The 19,281-nt window shown below is 46.3% G+C and overlaps 1 protein-coding gene across 1 annotated transcript; it reads right to left on the reverse strand.

Annotated features, from left to right (window-relative positions):
* Window positions 1-1,237: 1,237 nt before the first annotated feature.
* FAH (fumarylacetoacetate hydrolase (fumarylacetoacetase)) lies at window positions 1,238-18,231 on the reverse strand. Its single transcript, XM_009586491.1, is given in 15 exon segments — window positions 1,238-1,348; window positions 5,067-5,184; window positions 6,180-6,281; window positions 7,250-7,296; window positions 7,875-7,950; window positions 8,718-8,848; window positions 9,539-9,638; window positions 11,035-11,087; window positions 11,348-11,445; window positions 11,985-12,075; window positions 13,576-13,625; window positions 14,792-14,845; window positions 14,847-14,911; window positions 15,558-15,668; window positions 18,151-18,231. Coding segments are annotated over 15 exon segments (1,257 nt in total). The 3' UTR covers window positions 1,238-1,268.
* Between the last annotated feature and the right edge of the window lie 1,050 nt (window positions 18,232-19,281).

Genomic DNA, 19,281 nt, shown 5'->3' on the forward strand with positions numbered 1-19,281 from the left:
AGGCTCTTCACTTTGAGGACCAAGCAAATATTTAACAAGTTCCCCTTGCACTATACCAGAGTTCATTATCCGGTCTCCTGAGCTCCTTCAGTCAGTAATATCCCCTAATTGATGTGATTTGGCACTTGGCCATAGAGTTAAATTGATTTGTAGACCAGCGGGAGACAGCAGATGCCCTTTACACTTGAGAAAAGTGGCATGTGGCTTTGTTTACTGCCTGCTGCAAGGGGATGCCACGGCAAGAGATGCCTTTTGGGAGTGCAGGAAGGGGGTCTGCCTCCTCGGCGTCCTCTTACCGCAGCCCCTGTTAGGTGACAAGGTGTGACAGCCACCGGTGAGCGCCTGGGGATCACTCGTATCTCCATGCTCTCCTTTGAGGGATGCCCCAACACAGACTCCCAGCTCAGGGCTGGCATCAATCTTTGTTCTGGGACATGGAGAGTTGCCTCTGCTTGTGCAAGGGCAGCAGGAGTAGGGACAACCCGCCTGCTCCCGGGGCGAGGGGAGGGCGGCAGCTGTTGGTTGCAGTCTGCTGGGGTTCATTTCCAGGTACTCATCAGTGCTGCAAAGTAAGGGTTGAGCTCCAAAACCTGCACAGATTTTCTTTCTAAGATGCAGGAGTTTAGTGCTGAGCCTTGTTCATCATTGTTAGTTGTTTGTTGGGATTTTTCTTGTACAGTACAATTTCTGTTTTCACTATTTTAAAAGCTTGTTAGTTTGTTCAGTACTTTTTTAGTTTGCTTTCCTGCTGCTTTCAGTTGTATTGATTATCACATTTGCAAATTGCTTCGTTACAAATTAGTTTAGGGCATAGCCATGTAACTCTCTTTTATTCAGGATGGTCTATGAGCTTTTAGCATTTATATGTGACTTGCCTTCAGGATTTTACCTCCAGCATATGAACACTGTGAAAAAAAGAAGTCAGCATTCAATCTCTGCTGTTACCGTCAATCTAGTACTCAGAATATTTAAGTTTCCTTGAAAGCCTCTTTTTATAATTATGAAGAAACTGTTAATACAGTAGAAGAGTTAAGAATCTCATTTTCCATTTAAATCATCTTATTCTTATTCCGAGAATTTTAAGCTAGCATTGAAATATTTTCCTTATCGCACCAGAGAGCCACATTCATCTTTAAGATATTTATTGATAATTAAAAATAATAAGATTCCAATCACTCATATAAAAATAATAAATCTGAATAAAGCAGCATGACTGTTAGAGGCAGGGAGAGAGATCCTCCTCCTCGGATGTCCCCTTACTCCAGTCATCACGGATCCGACAGGGCTGGAAGGATTTTTCCCGAGCACTGGCCAAATCCCACGCGGAAGCCATTGCCCTGGCAGTAACCTAGGGCCAGAAAACAACAGACAGCTTGTTCTGTAAGGACAGCAGGATTTTACCAGGAATAAAATTGAATAAAGGCATAAAGAGACCAAAAACAAGTCGAAACATTTCAGAAATGCAATGAGGGGTAAAAAAAAGAACACCTGGAGGAGTTCAAGTAGCCCAGGAATATTGAAAAAGAAAAAAGAAGCACAAACTCTCAAATGCAGCAATATGCAAGTTCAGTGAATATGATCAAAGAGCAAACACGATGTGAAATATTTCTGTTTTCAAACCTAACCTGCAGCATCATCAATCTAACTGGCAAGCTGATTTGCTGCCTGGCCCAGCCTTGCAATTAATAAAGTAAAGCTGGATTCTCTTTCTGCAGCATTAGGACTGCTCTTGGGATATCGGGATGCTTATAGCCAGAAAGATGATCATTAACCCCCTCAAACAGCAGGACCTACCCTCGCAGAAACTGTTTCGCTTGCTAAAATCAAGTAGTTTGGTTCCATGAGGAACTCAGCATCTGACTCAAAATATTCATTTATCCTTTATTATATAAACAGACATAGAAGGTCTGCTGACTGCTGCTGAAGTTACCGGTCTGTGACAACATCTCTAGCTACAGGACAATTCAATCTCTCCCTACTCCTGCATGATGGGAGAGATGACATTAGGACGGAGATGCCGCAGTGCCTCTTGCTGCCACGGGCCAGCCGAGCTGCTCCAGAAACAGCATCCCTTAGCAAAGCTGCAGATGAAGGAGGGGAGGGGACACAGGCAGGGGCTCCTGGCCCATCTGGGAAGACTGTTCTGGGAAGAAACAGCTGAGGAGACCTACTGTAGCTCTCCGCTATAACAGCGGATCAAAGGAAGGACACAAGTGGCATATACTGTATTTTAAGGACTGATTTCATAGTCAGAGATGGATTGTCCTAAAATAATGGAATACATCATCTTCCCTGCATGGAATAAAAACCAGCTGCCTTCGAGAAGCCAAGAGGGAGCTGAACAGAACAGACCTTAACCCTAATTCCCACCCTTAGCACGGATCAGTGGGAACCTCCTCTGAGGAAGAGGAGGATGGGTGGGCCAAGCTGCAGGGCAGCCAAAGTTATTGCAGCATGAGGACAGACCCTGCCAGCTCTAACCCACAGCGCAGCTCTCGCAGCCAGGCCAAAATGAAGTTTTTCCAAGGACAGCAGTGTCTATAGCTGCTCGCTTAACAGCCTGCCCACAGACACCATCCCAGTATCTGCCAGGTAATCCTCATTCGTAAGCAATACTTGAGTAAGACACTTGCTTTAAGGCTCAGCTCAGTTTCCATTTGTCTCATTAGGCTTCATTGCCAGCTTTCCTTTGAGCGCCGGCTTATTATTTCAGTCCAGTTTAGTTATCCCCGCTGTCGACTACGATTTAGAGCAGTACCAAGGAGCAGCACATTTAACAAAGCAAGCTCTGTGCTGCCAGCAGCATTGGCCTGAGCAGAGTGCCAAGGAGCTACAGAGAGATTTTTGCAGCCGGCTGCAGCACACCATCAGGAAACCTTCCCTTGCAAAGCTCCCTCCCCGAGATGCACTTCTTGGGAAAAATATATTTCTCTTATTTTATGTGTTAGGGCTCTGAAATAGCTCCCACAAGGGGAGCAAGAACACAAAGTTGAAATAGGAGACTAGAAATTATGGGTTGGGCACTTGGCAAGAGCTAATGGCACAGCCTCGGGAGAGGGTGCAGTAGCACTAGCCCTGCCTCAAGGGTGCCTTAAGGCACTGGACCTGCCATACATCACTAAATAGGAGCAGATCCCAAACTGTCCCAGCAGACAGCCCCAGCAGCGCCTGGCTCACGAATGGCACCGATGCCCTGATCACTACAATCACAAACTGTTGCTAGTGTAAAATAGCACAGCAGACGGATTAACATGAGACTGTCCCACTGTGGCAACGGTGCCTTCATCCAGCTTAACAACAATGCCAGCATGCCATCTTTAAAGATTAAAGACATTCAGGATTTAAAGTATTTATTTAAGTAACACAGCTTGTTCTGGGCATGAAGAACAAGATGGGTCACGGTCTAGTCCCATTTGTCCCTCAGCTGGCCACCTTGTGCCAGCAGCTCCCAAACTGCAAGGTGCTCATTGCCAATAAGGATGTCAGCATGTAACTCCAAAGGGACGTTCATAATACCCAACTGGCGTAGTTACTGGAGGGAGATCTGCAACTCTGGAGGGCAGTGTGGTACCCTGAATTGCTGGAGGAGTGTCTCTCTGCACTGAATGTATAGGGAGCCTATGGAGAGCAGCGTCAGATGCCTACACGTTGCAGCATGAGTAGTCGCTGGGTTGTTGGGAGGCTGAAGGATGTCAGAGGTATTGGGGACTCCTCGGTTTCATCATCTACAGCTCTCTCCAGTACATCTCAACCTCCAGTTGTCTCAGCATCTTCCTCTGCAAAATTGGCAGCACCCCACAGAAATCACATTATTTTCAAAGCTATTGTGTAGGCTGCCAGACAGCAGGCACTGGGGCTCTGGCTGCAGCACTACCAAAACTGCTTATAGAGCCATCACTGGCAGACTAGAATACATCCATTTTTTTTTTTTTCTTCATCACAGAAAAGTTCTTGGGTTTTGTTAAAATGCTTTCTCAGAAATGAGAAATTTTAGACTATTTTGGCAAAAATCCTAAAAGTCCTGGTTGGATTAAGCAGGCATAGGTATGTGAACACATACTAGCATCACACCATCACGTCCTTCAGGTTGCTGCATAGGCATTAGTCAGTCACATTTTCTCTGCCCTAAGTCACATTCGTGTTTTCACATCGCTTGAGCCATTTTGTTCCCTGTGCAGACTATCTCTGATCACATCAGCATGATGGAGTTGCTCAGAGCCAGGTGTGGCATTGGCTGGGTCTCATCTGATGATGCACAACATCCCACAAGATACTCTCTAAAAATTCAGTAGGCGACGTAGCAAAGACATACGCAGGCTTGAATCAAAAGTTTCTCACGGCTGTTCTTGCCAAATATTTGCCACCTCAAAGCCATAAAGGGGTTGACAAGATGAGAGGAAAGGAAAAAATAGATTTGTTCAGCACTAGTTTTTGGATTAAAAAGAAGTAGGAGTGGGATTTAGATCACAAAACGCCATGGTAGATTTTAATTCATAAAATCCTTAGTTTATCAAGATGAAAATTAAAACCATGGCCCAGCATGAAACAGCTCTCAAGCACAGCCCTTTTCAGAGGGGAGCTGGTCAGCTGTTCTAGCAGGCTTCATGCTGTTTCCCACATATTTGATTTGCAACGCACTTCATTGAATATGCCTATGTTACAAATAAAATATTATTTGAAAAATAACTTTTTTCAGCATTTGCCAAGCTCTGCTCCACATGCAAACTTGGACTGCGGTGGCAAGAATACGTCAGCTGCTTCTAGTCCCAGAATATTTTCGCTCATTAAGGCAAACCTACCTCCATCATCCCCTTAGCACTCGCGCACAGGCATAGCAAGATCATTAAGTACTTAGCAAAGCAAATAATCTAATCCAGAAAGCATTTATTGCAGGGAAATTTCTATCCACCTGCTTTTGCCTCCTGACAGGTAGGATGGAAACAACTGTGCTTGAGTGGCAGGTATGTACAGAATAGCCCATCTCCCTGCCAGGCGCTTACACTGCTGGGATCAATCTATGGAAACATGTCCTTGGTGCAGCGTGAGAGCAGTTGTTCGGCCATTACCTGTCAAAATGATTTCATCTCCATCCTGCAGGAATTTACGAGACTGTCCACTGCCGAGAGGGATTTCTTTTGTTCCGTTCCAGGACAACTCCAGCATGGAGCCAAAGCTCTCAGGCTCCTGCAGCAGGAGTTCATAAACAAATAAACAACTTTTTAGTATCCGTCCTGCTGTTAAGCTACTTGCTGCTGGAAGTAGACACACAAGTACGTTAGCTCTATAGAACAGAGTTTTGCTGTTGATTTAATGCATTGATATATTGGCTTGTTTTCCTGCCTTTGTATTTTAATTGCTTGCTCACTATAAGCAGTCATGCTTACAGCCTTTATCTGGTGTGTTTAGCATAGTGCTAAACCCTGTAAAAGTAGTTTGGGTCTGCTACAGCGAGAATGGAAACAAATCGAGGGCAATTCTACAAATCCAGTGCTTTTATTAGTCACATTTCGGATTTTTATTTACATTTTGTTCTTCAGAAGAGCAAAGCTGGCAAATGTTTGTAAGTCTTTAATGACAATCTGCAGTACGATAGTTTGAAGGAAGCAAAAAGCACTTCAGAAATGCTCAAAATGGAAGTATAGGTATCCCAACTTGGAAACAACTTACCTGAGGCTGTCTTTCAGACAGCATGAATGGGATTTATATTTGATGTCTCAGAAAGTCCAAGTTACCCATATATTGCAACAACTGCCCATATAGCAGTTCAAGGACAATAATAGCTTGTGACGTTAGCTCCAAATATGTAGTATTAGAGACACTAAAAGTTATACCCATGCACCTTTTACATTCTTCTCAGAAAGAAAAAAGCTGCATTTCATAGAGCGTAAATGGGCCATGTGGATGCTTGTGCACAGAAATTAATTTGTATCTGTAGTAAAATAGTTCTTAGGGAAAGGAGTACAGGAGAGATTAAAAACCAAAAACCAGTAACAACAAAAACCCCACCACTTGTCAGTGCAATTTTGGGGCTACCAAAGCATCAGCCCAAAGAGCCTAGAAAAGAACTGCAGATATTTTCATGGCTGCTCAAGTCAAACAGGGTTTAGACCCAAAGCCCTGCTCAGTCAGTTTTGGATTGCTGAGCAGTTCTCAGTGACTGTCGTTATTTAAACACTTACAGGTCCACTGATTGTGCCGGAGGCCAGGAGATCTCCAGGTCTGAGGTTGCACCCATTGATTGAATGATGAGCCAGCTGCTGTTTCATGGTCCAGTACATGTGCTGGAGGAAGGAGGAAGAGGAGGCTAAAGCCATGAAGGACAAACCTCCTGGCATGCCATTAGGCTATGCAGAACGTATTGCATTCTCAGGGTGATGCTGGTAAGATTGTCCCTAAAGAAAAGTTTCCTTATTTAATCAGGAACCTTCAGCAGCCTAAAAGCAACCTCCACAGTTACTTAGTGCTGCATTCTCAGTAGTTACTGTGGCCTGGCTGATTGCTTTCTAAATGATGACCAGGAGCTGCTATGTGCATATAAAACACATACTTTAACATGCAATTTAGTCCCTTGAAATTTCTCTTCTTTCAGCTGGATGTCATTTCTCCTCTTCTTCTTCCTCTTTAAGGCCAGCGCTGCTGACCCAGAATCCATGATTAAGTCCAGTATTTTAGTGGCTTTATAGAAAGATCTCCTTATTACTGATTTGCTGACTACTGATTTACTGATTAAGGTAATTACTATGCATGAACCAAATGTGAATAAACAATTGATTGAGAACTCCTGCAGCTGGTACATATACCTCCTGGCTTCAATCAGCCTGGAGAGGCAGAGCCACCACGTTGTCCACAGCAGGGACAAGGGCAGACCCGGGCTTGGAGCGGTGTTGCAGTAGCAAATCTGCATCTGAATTACCAGCTGGGACTGCAAAGCTGTATTGCACCTTGGCATGGCAAGTCCTCTGCTCTCACTGCTCCCTGCCAAATGAGCACACAACTTACGGTGTTCTGGGCACCCTAAACTGAGCAGCGGAAAGAGCTGCCCCCTTCTTCGGTACCCGAGCATTCAGGTGTTTCCATCTCAGCAGGGGTGAACTATCACCACCCTTCACTTTTTTCCCTCTGTCCCATCCGCACACACGCACCAGGTTTGATCTTCAGCTAATGCAAAAATCAGTGTTTGAAATTGCCTAAGGCTGGAGCTGATGGCATCAGCAAGATTTCAAACAAATAAAAGATACTGGAGTCTTACCTTGAAATTGGATCTGCATATAGTAGTTGGCATGCTCATTCCTTCTCCTGCAGAAAATAGAAAATAAGAAACAGGGAAGCAATTTGTGTTGGATGAATGATGTTGGAGTCTTTTGATTTTACAGATGGATGGAGACTTCTTTTATCATTGTAAGCCCTAGCAAGAAACAAGTAATAACATTTTCTATTGATACGAAGGCCAGCATTGCATAGAAAACAAGCGTGTGGATGGCACCAGGGTAGCATCAAGCTGCCCATTTCCTACTCTCTGCTCTACTACAGGAGGAACACCTGGATCTACCGGGCAGCAGCGCCATGGGCTGGGGGTCTGAGCTGGGTTAACATCTGCTCTTTCCATGCCCTGCTTACCCCTGCCCATGCAGGCAGACCCCGCAGGGACCCTCCTCATCGTAAGCTGATTACCTGGGAGGTATTGCCTCCTTGACACATTGCTGCACGGCCAACGGGGAGCATGAAGAGCTTTGCCTCTTTCTCTGACAGAGGCGATCTGGGCAAAGATGGAAAAGGAGGACCACAGAGCCAAGAGCAAATTGTCTGGATACGTGGTGGTTCTGCATTCCTTAATTGGCAATTTCAGCTTTATAACCCACTCAGCATTGCCGTACCTTTAATAGCAACAAAGAGCTTGATGTCAAAAGTGTAGGGTTCTTTATCCTGAAGGTAGGGCAGCGGCTTGGGATCCTAAAAGCATATAAAAGGTATCACAGGCTAAAGAAACAGAAAGGAAAAATTCCACAAGCCATCCCAGTGACTTTTTGTTTAACCAGCCTGTGCTGCACACCCCATTTACTTCACTGTTGTTACTGCTCAGGTTATTGCTTTGCTTGCTCTTATGCACACGCTTTTAAAGATCTTTCTGAAGATATCCATATAATCCAATTCCTTTTTCTGCACGTGGGGTCCAAAAGCCCTCTCCATCATTATGGCATGGATGTTAATCCAAAACAAATACAGTGCTAGCACACCTTTGCTTTGTGTCTGCACAGAGAAGATGGTGAGTTCTCTGCAAGACTATTATCTTTTTCAATTTTAACTAAATGTCTACATAATGCAGACAACTGGAAATGCTTGACCACAGTGTTTTGGCTTGAGTCCACTCTCTCAGGACTGCTTGCTGGATGCTAAGTGCTACCAAACGCTAACAAGATGCTCTCTGATCAGTTTATTTTCCAGGTGTTTTAAAGGAGATGATTTTTCTGCCCTGCTCAGGCAGGCAGGATGACAGCTCAGGGCACTGTGTGCCAGCGCCGGTGACATCAATGAGCGTCTGAACTCAGAGGGCCCGGGGTGCCTTCATATGTTTGGAAGCAGGATCACACCTGTAAACTCTATGAAGAAAGTGCTTGGCATTGATACAGCTCAGTGATTTCTACTGATGGGACCTACCAGTTCTGCTAAGATATTTCTAGCACTGCTTTTCCTTTATTTCAACCCTTTCTCTTGCTAACCTGGACAGGGTTTGGCAACACGAATGGCATGAGAGCTTCCATGGTAACAACCCATGGAGAGATGGTTGTGCCAAAGCTCTTGCTCAGGAACGGACCCAGAGGAACGTATTCCCATTTCTGGATGTCGCGGGCTAGGAAGAGAAAATTCAAAGCAATGCTGTTAAACATATCCTAGGAGTTGGGCAGCCGTCACACCTTTGAAAGACGGATTGGAAATGTTATCACCAACTTTTTCTAGCCATTGTGCCCAAATCCTGATTTAAATCCATCCCTTCCAGACCCTCAACCCAATTTTCTTAGACCAGCTAGATTAGGAAGAAAAGTCAGCAATAATTAAAACAAGTCAGGCCATCCCCATATAACCAGTGTTTTTATCCCCAGTTTCGTTAATGCTTTTACACTCAGCTAATGGTCCGTGCCAGTCATAGGGCCGATTTCAACTAGTTAAATCTATGCAGAGACTGAGGGATTTGTGATTAGCAAGTCCTTTTCCTACTCCTGACACTGAAATCAATCCTCTGTTGGAATCACCATTCTTAGGGCTGCTCCATCCCTGCCCAGAAGAAACTAAACTGATATTAGCTCTTTCATAAGTAAATAAATCTTCATTAGGCAGCAATTTCTGGTTCTACTGATTGATTGAAGACGGATTGAGATAGAGCCTGAGAAATGCAGACAGCATTTCATTTTCATCCCTTCCAACTGTACCCAGTGGTTTCAATGATCTCTATTCTACTATTAAGATATATAATTTATCCCTATCTAAGGTTTCTCATGACGCTGTAACCCCCTCTCCAGGCAGACCCCTGCAGCATCATTACCGCTCCAGTCATTCATAAGGACCATCCCAAAGATGTGCTCCTGGGCTCTGCTGATAGGAATTGGCTCCCCATACTTGTTTCCAGGACCTACAAAGAATGCCTGAAATTGAAAAGCAAAATGTTTATTATGGAAGTTTTTGAAGCTAAAAATCTTTACTGCACAGAGGGTTACCCGCACAAGCAGCAGAGGCTGGACAGGATGGGATTTTGCATCATTTCCCATACACAATTAGACAAAAACCATGGCCTACACCCTCTTTCTTCCCCTCCATGAAGCTGGCAGGCTTGAAATACTTAAAAGCACTGTGTTGCTAAGAGACAGACATTAAACAAGGGCAAGACGTTGTCAAAACGCAGGAGCAAAAATGGTCCCTCCTAATTATAATCTGGATGCAGAACAGGTTTTCCCACTGAAGTGGCTCTGTTTGCTGCAGACAGCGAACAGGAAAGAGTTTAAAGTCATTTGAGGGGATGCTGAACGCGGCTGGAGCCTGCCATGACAGTGGGGAAGAGGAGGCAGGTGGAGAAATGCAGCCACTAAGTAAAACAGGTCATGAACGGGGTGCCTGCACTTGCTCCCTTAGAAAATGCACAGCCTTTCTGAGCATGTGGCAGAGAATTCTACAGGGAATCTCAGTTGTCTCCTTCTGCCAACAATATGGAAGTTTTTTCTTCCAAAGACTTCATCAGTCTAAATCCGCTCTCACAGCAGCCAGTGGTAAAACTCAGGCTGCAAAGCAGAGGCAGCACTTTGTGTACCCCACTTTATGGGACTGCCTCCCACTTCATAGCATTGATCTGCAAAGCATTAAAGGCTTTCAGTGCATTTTTAGTACCATTTCCCTTCATATTAGACTTTTTTTTTTAAAGGGGAGAGATGGGGTGTAAAGCATATAAAAATGATATAAATCATAATGAACGATCCTATAAAACTCTCCTTTCCGGACAACACTAAGCCACAAGAAGATGCACCTTCCAAGGGTGTTTTGTTACAACACCCACAGCACAGGTTTCATCTTTCCAGCCAGAAGGATGAGGAGTTTGAATTGCACTCCCAAGAACTCACGGCTGCCTCCGCTTTAGACTCAAGGCGCAGACAGCCTGCACTTCCAAAATCCCCAGCGTCCATTAAAAGATCCTGGCTGCAGTGCAGAGGTAACTGCTAACCAGATAACAGGCTGTGGTGTCTGATAAAAAGAATTATGCCTGCCTGCTTCCAGACTGCTGCACTAGTGCTCAGGTTTGGCCAGACGAGCTGTTTTCCAGCCTGAAAGCTGTATTAGCAAACCACTCAATGAGCTAATGCACCCTGCAAGTCATCAGAAGGAAGGTTTCCTCCATGGAAATCTTTATTGCCTGCTGCACAGACTGCTCAGAGGGAAACACAGGAATGGACCTTACAAGACATTCATTTTAGAAGAAGCTAAACCTGCCTTTTCTTCCCCATTTCTATTTTAATGTTTTTCAAGTGGTAGGGAAAAAAAGCCCCATCTTACCATTTCTAACTCGATATCCAGACGCTTACAAGCACCAAACACTGGAGGTTTATCTGTGGGTAGAAGAAAGAGTATTTTATGACAGGGAGGCAGGTAGGGAAATAAAAGTAACAGCCAGAAGAAACAGAGCAGCTGATCTGCCTGGCATGCAAACACAAGATGGGCTTAACTCAGGGCTTTCTCTTGCCCTGACCCCAGGCTGGGCTTTAGACGAGGCATCCCAGACCCTTCCTTTCCACTCGTCTGTGATGTGCAGGAAAAATAAAAAATAAAAAAAATAAGAAGCCACATTAAAAGCCTACCAGGGACTCACCATTGTCAGGTCTCATTTGCCCCACAGGTCTCCAGATGGGCGTCCCAGACACCACAACGGATGATGCCCGGCCGTGATAACCGACAGGCAAGTTCAGCCTTGTGAAAGAGCATCACAGAGCGCAGGTTAGCTGTGTAACCATCGCCATCCAGAGCAGCTTTCTGGGGTGGAACCACCATGGGGGTGCGAGGTACCAGGACAGAGCTCTGCATAGATGGGCATGGACATTTGCACCTTACTTGCTCTGATATAAAGACGTGAGCGAACTATAATCCAAAGCCATGTAGCAGTCTTAATGCACTTCTGTGCCACTGCTCCATTTAATTCCTTGGAGCTTAAACCCTGCTGTCTTGTCACTCAGCAAAAAACAATTTCTTAGGTAAATCTGTCTTTGAACCAAAGGCCTGCGTCGTAATTGGTGCGGCTGATGCAATGAAATGCAGTGCAGACATGACTAAGGCTGGGGGAATGTGGTTTTCAGTTCTGGTATCGAACTCTTGACAGTACAGATTCTCATCCGCTATGAACTGAAATCAGTATTTTCCTGACAGACTACTCAGATCTTGAAAAAATTATATATATGTACAGATAAGCACGCAAAATAACGCTGCACCAGAGAAAAACCTGAACTACCCACCAGTTAGGCATCAAAGCGTTCTCCTTCCCCCTGAACATGATCCCAACATTTGTGGCATGTTGGCGTGAAGAATAGAAGTCAGTGTAATCTCCTGCATGAAAAGAAACCCATAAAATAGGGATCAATGGTAGGAAATTCCCTCATCTACTGGGGCTAAAGCACATCGTACGCTGCTGGCAATGAAAAGAGCAGAAAAGGAGACAGCGAGAGCACTATGCAGAGGCATGTAGCCACATTTAATATTATTAGCACAGGGATGTAATTAATAGCATAAAGGTGGTGATTAACAGTTCACCTATAAATTATGCATACAAAACTGGCTTTTTTTTTGAAGCCTTCAGTAGAGAAGAGGGGGAAAAAGCACATGGACACAAAGCAGCAGCCAGCTTTCCAGAGGCAAGCTGAGTTCCACTGCTCCTTTTGTCTTGCCGGTGGTACCCAGGCGGAGGGAATCGGCTCGTACTCAGGACATCTGCTGCCCTCTGCTGCCATCCCTGGCAAACAGCTCCCCACCTTTCAGATTACTGGGAAATCAGAGGGTTTGGGGGGAAAAAACTCAACTTGGGAGGGAGCATTTACATCACATTAAGTTGTTTTGCAAGTAAGTGATCTCGCAGCCCCAGCAGAGGATACAGCCAGTGCTTTCTCTCAGAACAAGCACGAATCGTGCACAGGACAGAGCTGAACGTAAGTGTAGTGGAAACCTAAATGACTTGTAGCTGCCTGATACAGCCCGTGTCACACTGCCAGGGCAGCGCTCTCACCCACAGCACTCACGAGTGCTAGGAGCCAGCAAATTTTTGACAAGACATATTCAACCTGAAATTATTTGCAGGAAGGTGTCACATCTTTGGAAACTCATCACGGTTCCTTTGGGCCGGGCTAAACTTTGTCCCAAACCAGGGCTGTGCCCCACGGGAGCAGAAAGCCCAGCGGGAACAGGGCTTGGCTGGGAGATGGGCGAGTTCACATCTCTGCTCTTGTGAAGGTCACATCCCCCGAGTGACTTTGATCAACTTGGTTTGGGTCCAAATACAAATTTCTGTTAAAACCAGGAAAATGTTTATATATCTATATGGATACACTAACTCCAAAGCAGCCCATGGCCTCACAGGAGTGGAGGTAAGATTTGGGATGCAGAGTAACAGTCTGGGAGTGGAGACCCATGCTTGTTTATGAGACTATGCTGGAGTATCACCCTTGCAAAACTTTGGAAGATCTGAATTATTTTCTGATGGCAAATGGGGAAAATGTTGGAAACGGAACAAGTGTTTCTTCCCTGGCTCTAGTCACAAAGGCCTTTAGCGATGCCAATCTGATGACAAAAGTTATGTGGCACCAGACAACCCTGATTTAGTGAAAATTGCATCCAGGAATTTTCTGGCTGCTATTGAGCTTCCCCAGGCTTTTATTCTTGTGCCACAGACAGCACCTACCTTTCATTACGGACAATAATCTACTTCTGGCTCTTGCAAAACCCATTCCCTGTCAGAGCTATGATGTGTCTGTCTGAGCAAGCTGGAAATAAAGCAGCTTCTCCGGGCGGGAGCGAAGGGCAGCGCTGAGCAGCCCGCAGCTGCGGGAGACTCACCGATGTGGGCTGGCAGGTGCATCGTCGCAGAAGCTTGAGGTACAAACGCTCTGAAATGAAAAACAACAGTTTCAGCTCTCAGAAAACTTGCAGCTCTCGCCCACAAGTGGTTTATAAGCATGTAAGAAGCCAACTCGCTCTCCTAGCTCCTTTTTAAATTTATTTTGCAAGGCCTTGCAGCAAAAAAACTTGCAGAAAAACTAAGATGACTGCACAAGCTGCTGTTACTGGGATGGTTATGACCCAGTGCTCCTTATGGAAAGGAGCATCCGTCAGGATGTGAATGGGAAGGGAGGCACGCATGAGGTGAGCCGGCTGGTTCCCCAAGGGGCGCAGAGGAACACCCCATGCCCATGCTTGAGCTGAGCACGTCACTGCTGCCTCTGCTGCGTGGAAGGGATGATTTTATGGGACATGGCTCTCAGGGTGCCCGATGCGAACTGCTGGGCTTGCTCAGGGAAGGTCCCTGTGTCAAGCAGCGGTTCAACCCCTCTCCTGCACGTGTGTGCCTAAACCACCCCGGTTTAGGAACGGCTCCTGCTTGCTGCTGGGACAGGCGCTTGCAGCGTTTAAAGCATCACTCTGGACAAACAAGTAGGTGTCTGATCAATGGACACACACGTTTTCCGTCAGCGCAGCACAGAGCAGAGCACAGTCCTCCCCCCCCGCTCCTACACCCGTGAGCTGTCCCGTATCTGAAGCCAATTTGCGACAAGAAGATCGGTTTTAGCAAAGTCAGGCGGTTTCTGAGGAGCAATTGGAGGGGTCTCCCCACGCCAGAAGATGCTCCAGGCGGGACAGGCAGGGCAGTGCTGGGGGAGGTGGGAGAGGTGGAGTGGAGACCCTTGCAGCCACGTCTCCGTGGAAGGCCGTGGTGGAGGGCCGTGGTCAGCGAGCCAGGCTGGCCCCACGACTGCCCGGGCAGCCCAGCCCGGCCTCCACGGAGGCAGCAGGTCTGGGCACACCCCAGGGCAGAGCTCGGTGTTCCCAGGTGGAGGGTGACACCCCGGATCTGTGGGCAGTTAAAGGATTAATCAGAGACATAATTAAGAGAAGGAAGCTCTCAATATGCTCAAACCCCAGTTAATTCCCATGTAGGCGGCAGGTGGCCACGTTCAGACCTTCGATTTTGGTGCCTTGGATCACCGAGCGATGCGGGTGACGCAGGCGCAGCTGGAAGGCCACCGCGCCCCGTGGCGACTCTCCGCTCCCTCACCTTCTCCGCAGCTCCACGTTGTCCCTCAGGGCCGGCTCGCCGGCTGACAGCAGCTTCGAGAACACCCCTGGCCTCCGTCCGCGCCGCCCGGCCCAGCCCCATGAAGGCGTTCAGGGTAGGCTGACGGGCGACACGGAGAGGTGGGGTGGCAGATAAAAGACCATGTTTTGCTTCACCTTCGCGCGCATGGAAGACGTCCTCAACTTTCATCCCAGGGCTCGATGCCTGGGGGCCGGGGTTACGCAGCGGTGGCTGCCCAGCTTGCCTGTCCTGCCTGTTCACAACTGCCTGCACTCCCGTCCTCCCACCACAAGCCCTCTGAAGCAGGACCTGCTGCACGTTTGCATCATGCCCATCCTAACACACTACTTCAGACCTTAGCGGCTTTGACATCTCAACTAGCTGTAACCAGAGGTCATCTGCATTTACCTTTACCCTTAACACAACCTCCCTGTCATTAAAATCCCATCTGATTCCTTGCCATGAAGTGTTGAAGGCACAAGCGGGATTGAAGTGATGTTTAGGCTTTGTGTCAGACCCCTGCATTGCCAAAGCCTGATGAAACTTTCAGTGAAAATGTCCTTTGGACCCCCGATGCCTCTGTTCTCCTTGCTATCGCAGTGTGATGAGCTTTCCCTGTAAGCAGAGCCCGCCTGGCAACACATTTCCAGTTCATGTTCATTATCTCACCACAAGTTGCTAAAATCCCTTATGGAATATTTCTAAAATGTGTGTGGAAATTAGAACAACAGACTCTGATAAATACCTGGTCAAAGACATGCTGATGTTTGGCAAGAGCTGGTCCATTGAACAGATGTTTAATGACGCTGAGATCCAAAATCTGGTCTCCAATCGCTACCCCGAGCCTGTGCCTAGGCTGCAAAGCAGCGAGGGGGCGGGGGGGGGGGGAAGAGAAGAAGAATTTATGCTTGTACCCACAAATCCTCCAAAGAGGGCATGGGGGAAGAGAGTGACCACAGAGAGTTTAATCCATCAGGGACAAGGGTCTGATATCACAGCAATTGACCATTAAAAGCTAGTTGATGAGACTGGATGCTGAAAAACGTTAAGACCTAGAGGCAGAGCATCATTGCAGACTCCCTTGAAGGGTGGGAGAGAGCCTTCTCCTCATCCCCATCTTTTGGGGGAAGGACAGGACAACAACCAGAGTTTTCTTTCTCTGCTCCCTTTCCCCCAGAAGTATTTGCCCCTCCCTCATTAATGACAAGCATTGCAGAATAAGCCCATACATCTGAAATATGCTGTGAAGTAGGAAAATGCTATTCCTCCTTGTACAGGCGGGGAACTGAAGCATAGACACGCTATGGGCAGGATTGATCTCATCCCTATAACCATGTAACCAGAGAGAGAAATGGGCATTTCTGCACCACCGTTTCTCCCCAGAAGACAGAGTGCTCTGGACTCCGCTGACGATACCGGGAACGCAGCGCATCTTGCTCAGCCACGTTATTTCTGTACCACGTCGAATGAGGCTGCCCTACATAACCCATCCTCACGCCATGCAAGGAGCCCAGGACCTGCATGCAAACCCTCCTCTAGATCCTCGCTACAGGAACAGCTTCCCGCCTGTACGGTAGGTTGTGGCTGCATTCGCCGGACAGATGCAACCTATGACACAAAGACCCTGTTCATCCACCCCAGCTCTCGCGGGGCCGGCGCCAAGCGCGTGCGGAGCCGGCGGCGACAGCGGGGGAGCAGCACGGACGGTCCCACTGCAGCTCTGCCACAGCTGTACGGGGGGTTATAAAAATGCTGCAGCGTTCAAAGACAAATTTCAATTATTCATGTCTTTAGGCAAATAAAGACAAACTAGTTACAGTCATTACGAAAACTAGCTTATCAAAAGGGAATAACCATCTATGAAAATCTATGCTATTAAACCTATTTTTTAACCTTTAATTTCTAAACGAGATTCCAAATGTGATAATAAATATTTATTCAGCAAACATTCCTGCAGAAAAAACTAAAGGTCATGCCAGGTTAATTTGTAACTGGGGGAGTCAGGAATGACATCAACTGCTTTAGCTTGAAATCAGTAAAACATTGGGCTACTTTTAGAACATTATTTTCCTAAATAATTTCCGTAAGTCCTTGCCTGTCTTTTCATAGGGTTTGAGCGAAGATGTTTTCTTCAGAGAACAGTTACTGGAGAAGGCAGAGAAATAATCTAAACTTGCTAGATAACAACAGACACATCTACGAGGAGATTAAATGAACCATCTCACTTTTATCTTTGGAAAATACCACATCAGAAAACACAATCTTCTGGTTTAAATTCTTTTTTTTTTAAACCTGCATGGATAAGCCAAGACAGCAGAAACCAGGAGATAATCGTGAAGCTTCCGTGAGCAATGATAAATAAACCCTCCACTTTTTCCTTCCGAGATGCAGCTCTTGGCTCGTTTCCCTTTCTCCAGGAGGACACATCTCCAGGGCTCCATCCCGTCAGGCACTCAGAGGTGTGAGGTTCAGCCTAGCTGGGCTCAGTTCTCATGAAAATGGGAATTGGGAGCTACCTCCTTGGAAGAAAGGTTGAACCATGTTTTCTTATGTGATCGTAAAATATAAGGCCCGAAGCTGGCTCAATCTGCAGCCTTTGGGCACAGCTTTAAACATAACACACTTTTACACGTTTAATGCATCGTTGCATAAATGCACGCCCAATAAAACCCAACGGGTCAGCTGCAAAGACAGAAATGAAACACACATTTTGTGCCCTGGTTTAATGCTTTTGCAGCCACCAAACAAACTCACCAAGAGCAGGCTCTTAACAGACCAGAAGACAACACTCGCTTGCAAATAGAGTGTTTTCAATTCAGACTTCACTTTTCTCTTATGTCAGTTCATGTTGTGCAAGAGGGACTGGGCGCTACAGAATTAACAGTAGCTTAAAATAAATATTTAATGTGGCTTCTAAAGGGTGACAGTGAGATTACGCTCAGTCACAAAGAAAATGAGGGATCGAGTTAAAAAAAAAAAGTCAGTGCAAACTGTGCCGTGCCTCTACTTAGAGTGAAAGGATCAAACGCAGATTTAATGATTTCACAAAAACAGTAAAAAACACACAAAAACCACTGTATGTATTAGCCAAAGTACTTCTTATAAGTATTAACACTTTTCATTTCTTTTGTGCAATTTGAAAGAAGCTGTCATCAAAATAACCGCATTAAGAAAAAAGACAATGTGGCAGCTACAGTTTTGTTGTCAAGTCAGGAAGCCCGTGCAAGTGTCTCAGGCTGGGAAGTTTTCCTTTATCCCAGATTGCCGGGAATTTCTGCTCTTATTCATAGCCTCGGAACAATTACAACACCCCAAGGACAAAGTTTGCTGTTACTCACCTCCTCCTTAGTGGAGAAAACCCCATAGGGGAGATTTTGGAGAGGAAAATCTGAGTCCTTGTCTACCTGGATGAAAGACATGCTGAACACCCAGCAGTCCCTGCTTACGGATGAGAACCCCCACCTCCCGGGCTGCTACGCGCCTTCCTAGGAGGAAGATCCTCTCCAGATGTTGTAACCCAGAGCACAGAAGCACCAAATCCCACCCTCTGTCCTCAGCCCCAAACCAATCGCTGATCCGTCTCCATCCCACCCCTCTGCCTGCTCCCTCTGGCAGTGGTTAATTAGTGCCAGAGGTTTGCATGAAGTCAGCAGCTGTTAACTGTTCCCAGCGAGGTAGGGACCGCTGGAGAAACAGGCTCTTCCTGCTCGATAAACCCTCACGCGGAACTGAAGCCTTAACAGGTACATCGCTGCGGGTGGGGGATCCGAGCAGACAGCTCTAAGACCAAAGGTAACTCTGCTCATTTACCTTCCAAGAGGTCACTTACGTGCCAGAGCGATGGTGAAATGAGGATGCCCACACTGAGCAGTTCTTCCACCAGGAGCTCAGCAACCCTTGGGAAGTTGCACAACTCACACCTGAAACTGCACTTTGTGTGCTTTTTGGTTTTGTAATGCTGCCCCTGACTGAGTCCTTCCATTTTCTCCAGAGAGTTCCAGCAGCTTAAAAACAAAGATATGTGTGCAACCAACCATAAAGAGCAGGGAGGCTGGTCTTTCCGCTCCCAGCCCCAGCTTTCTCCCTCCTGCAGGAGAAAATTCACCCATATTCAGGAAAAGTAGAAACCAATAACGGAATGAAATTTGAACTAAATAGCAAAGACCACCCCTTTTCAATAAAAATGGTTAGACGCCAAGCCAAAGAACTGGTTTCCTGCTCAACATTTTTTTTTTTGGCAGAGAAGACTCATTAGAAGAAATGCAGCAAGCTGTAGAGGCAGATATTCAGCGTAAGATGACACAACACCATTGACGACAGCCCATCTGTGACAGCTCTTCACTAGTGGAGACGCCAGCTCACATGGTGCTGTTTGAAAGGGGTTCTTACTTAAATAATACAATGCCTAGCACAAACTTCTGTAAAATTCCTGTACCTGAGGTACAACTCCATGCCACTGATTGTTGGAA

Source organism: Fulmarus glacialis, unplaced genomic scaffold (assembly GCF_000690835.1).
Source record: "Fulmarus glacialis isolate BGI_N327 unplaced genomic scaffold, ASM69083v1 scaffold11701, whole genome shotgun sequence".
NCBI classification, from domain to species: Eukaryota; Metazoa; Chordata; class Aves; order Procellariiformes; family Procellariidae; genus Fulmarus; species Fulmarus glacialis.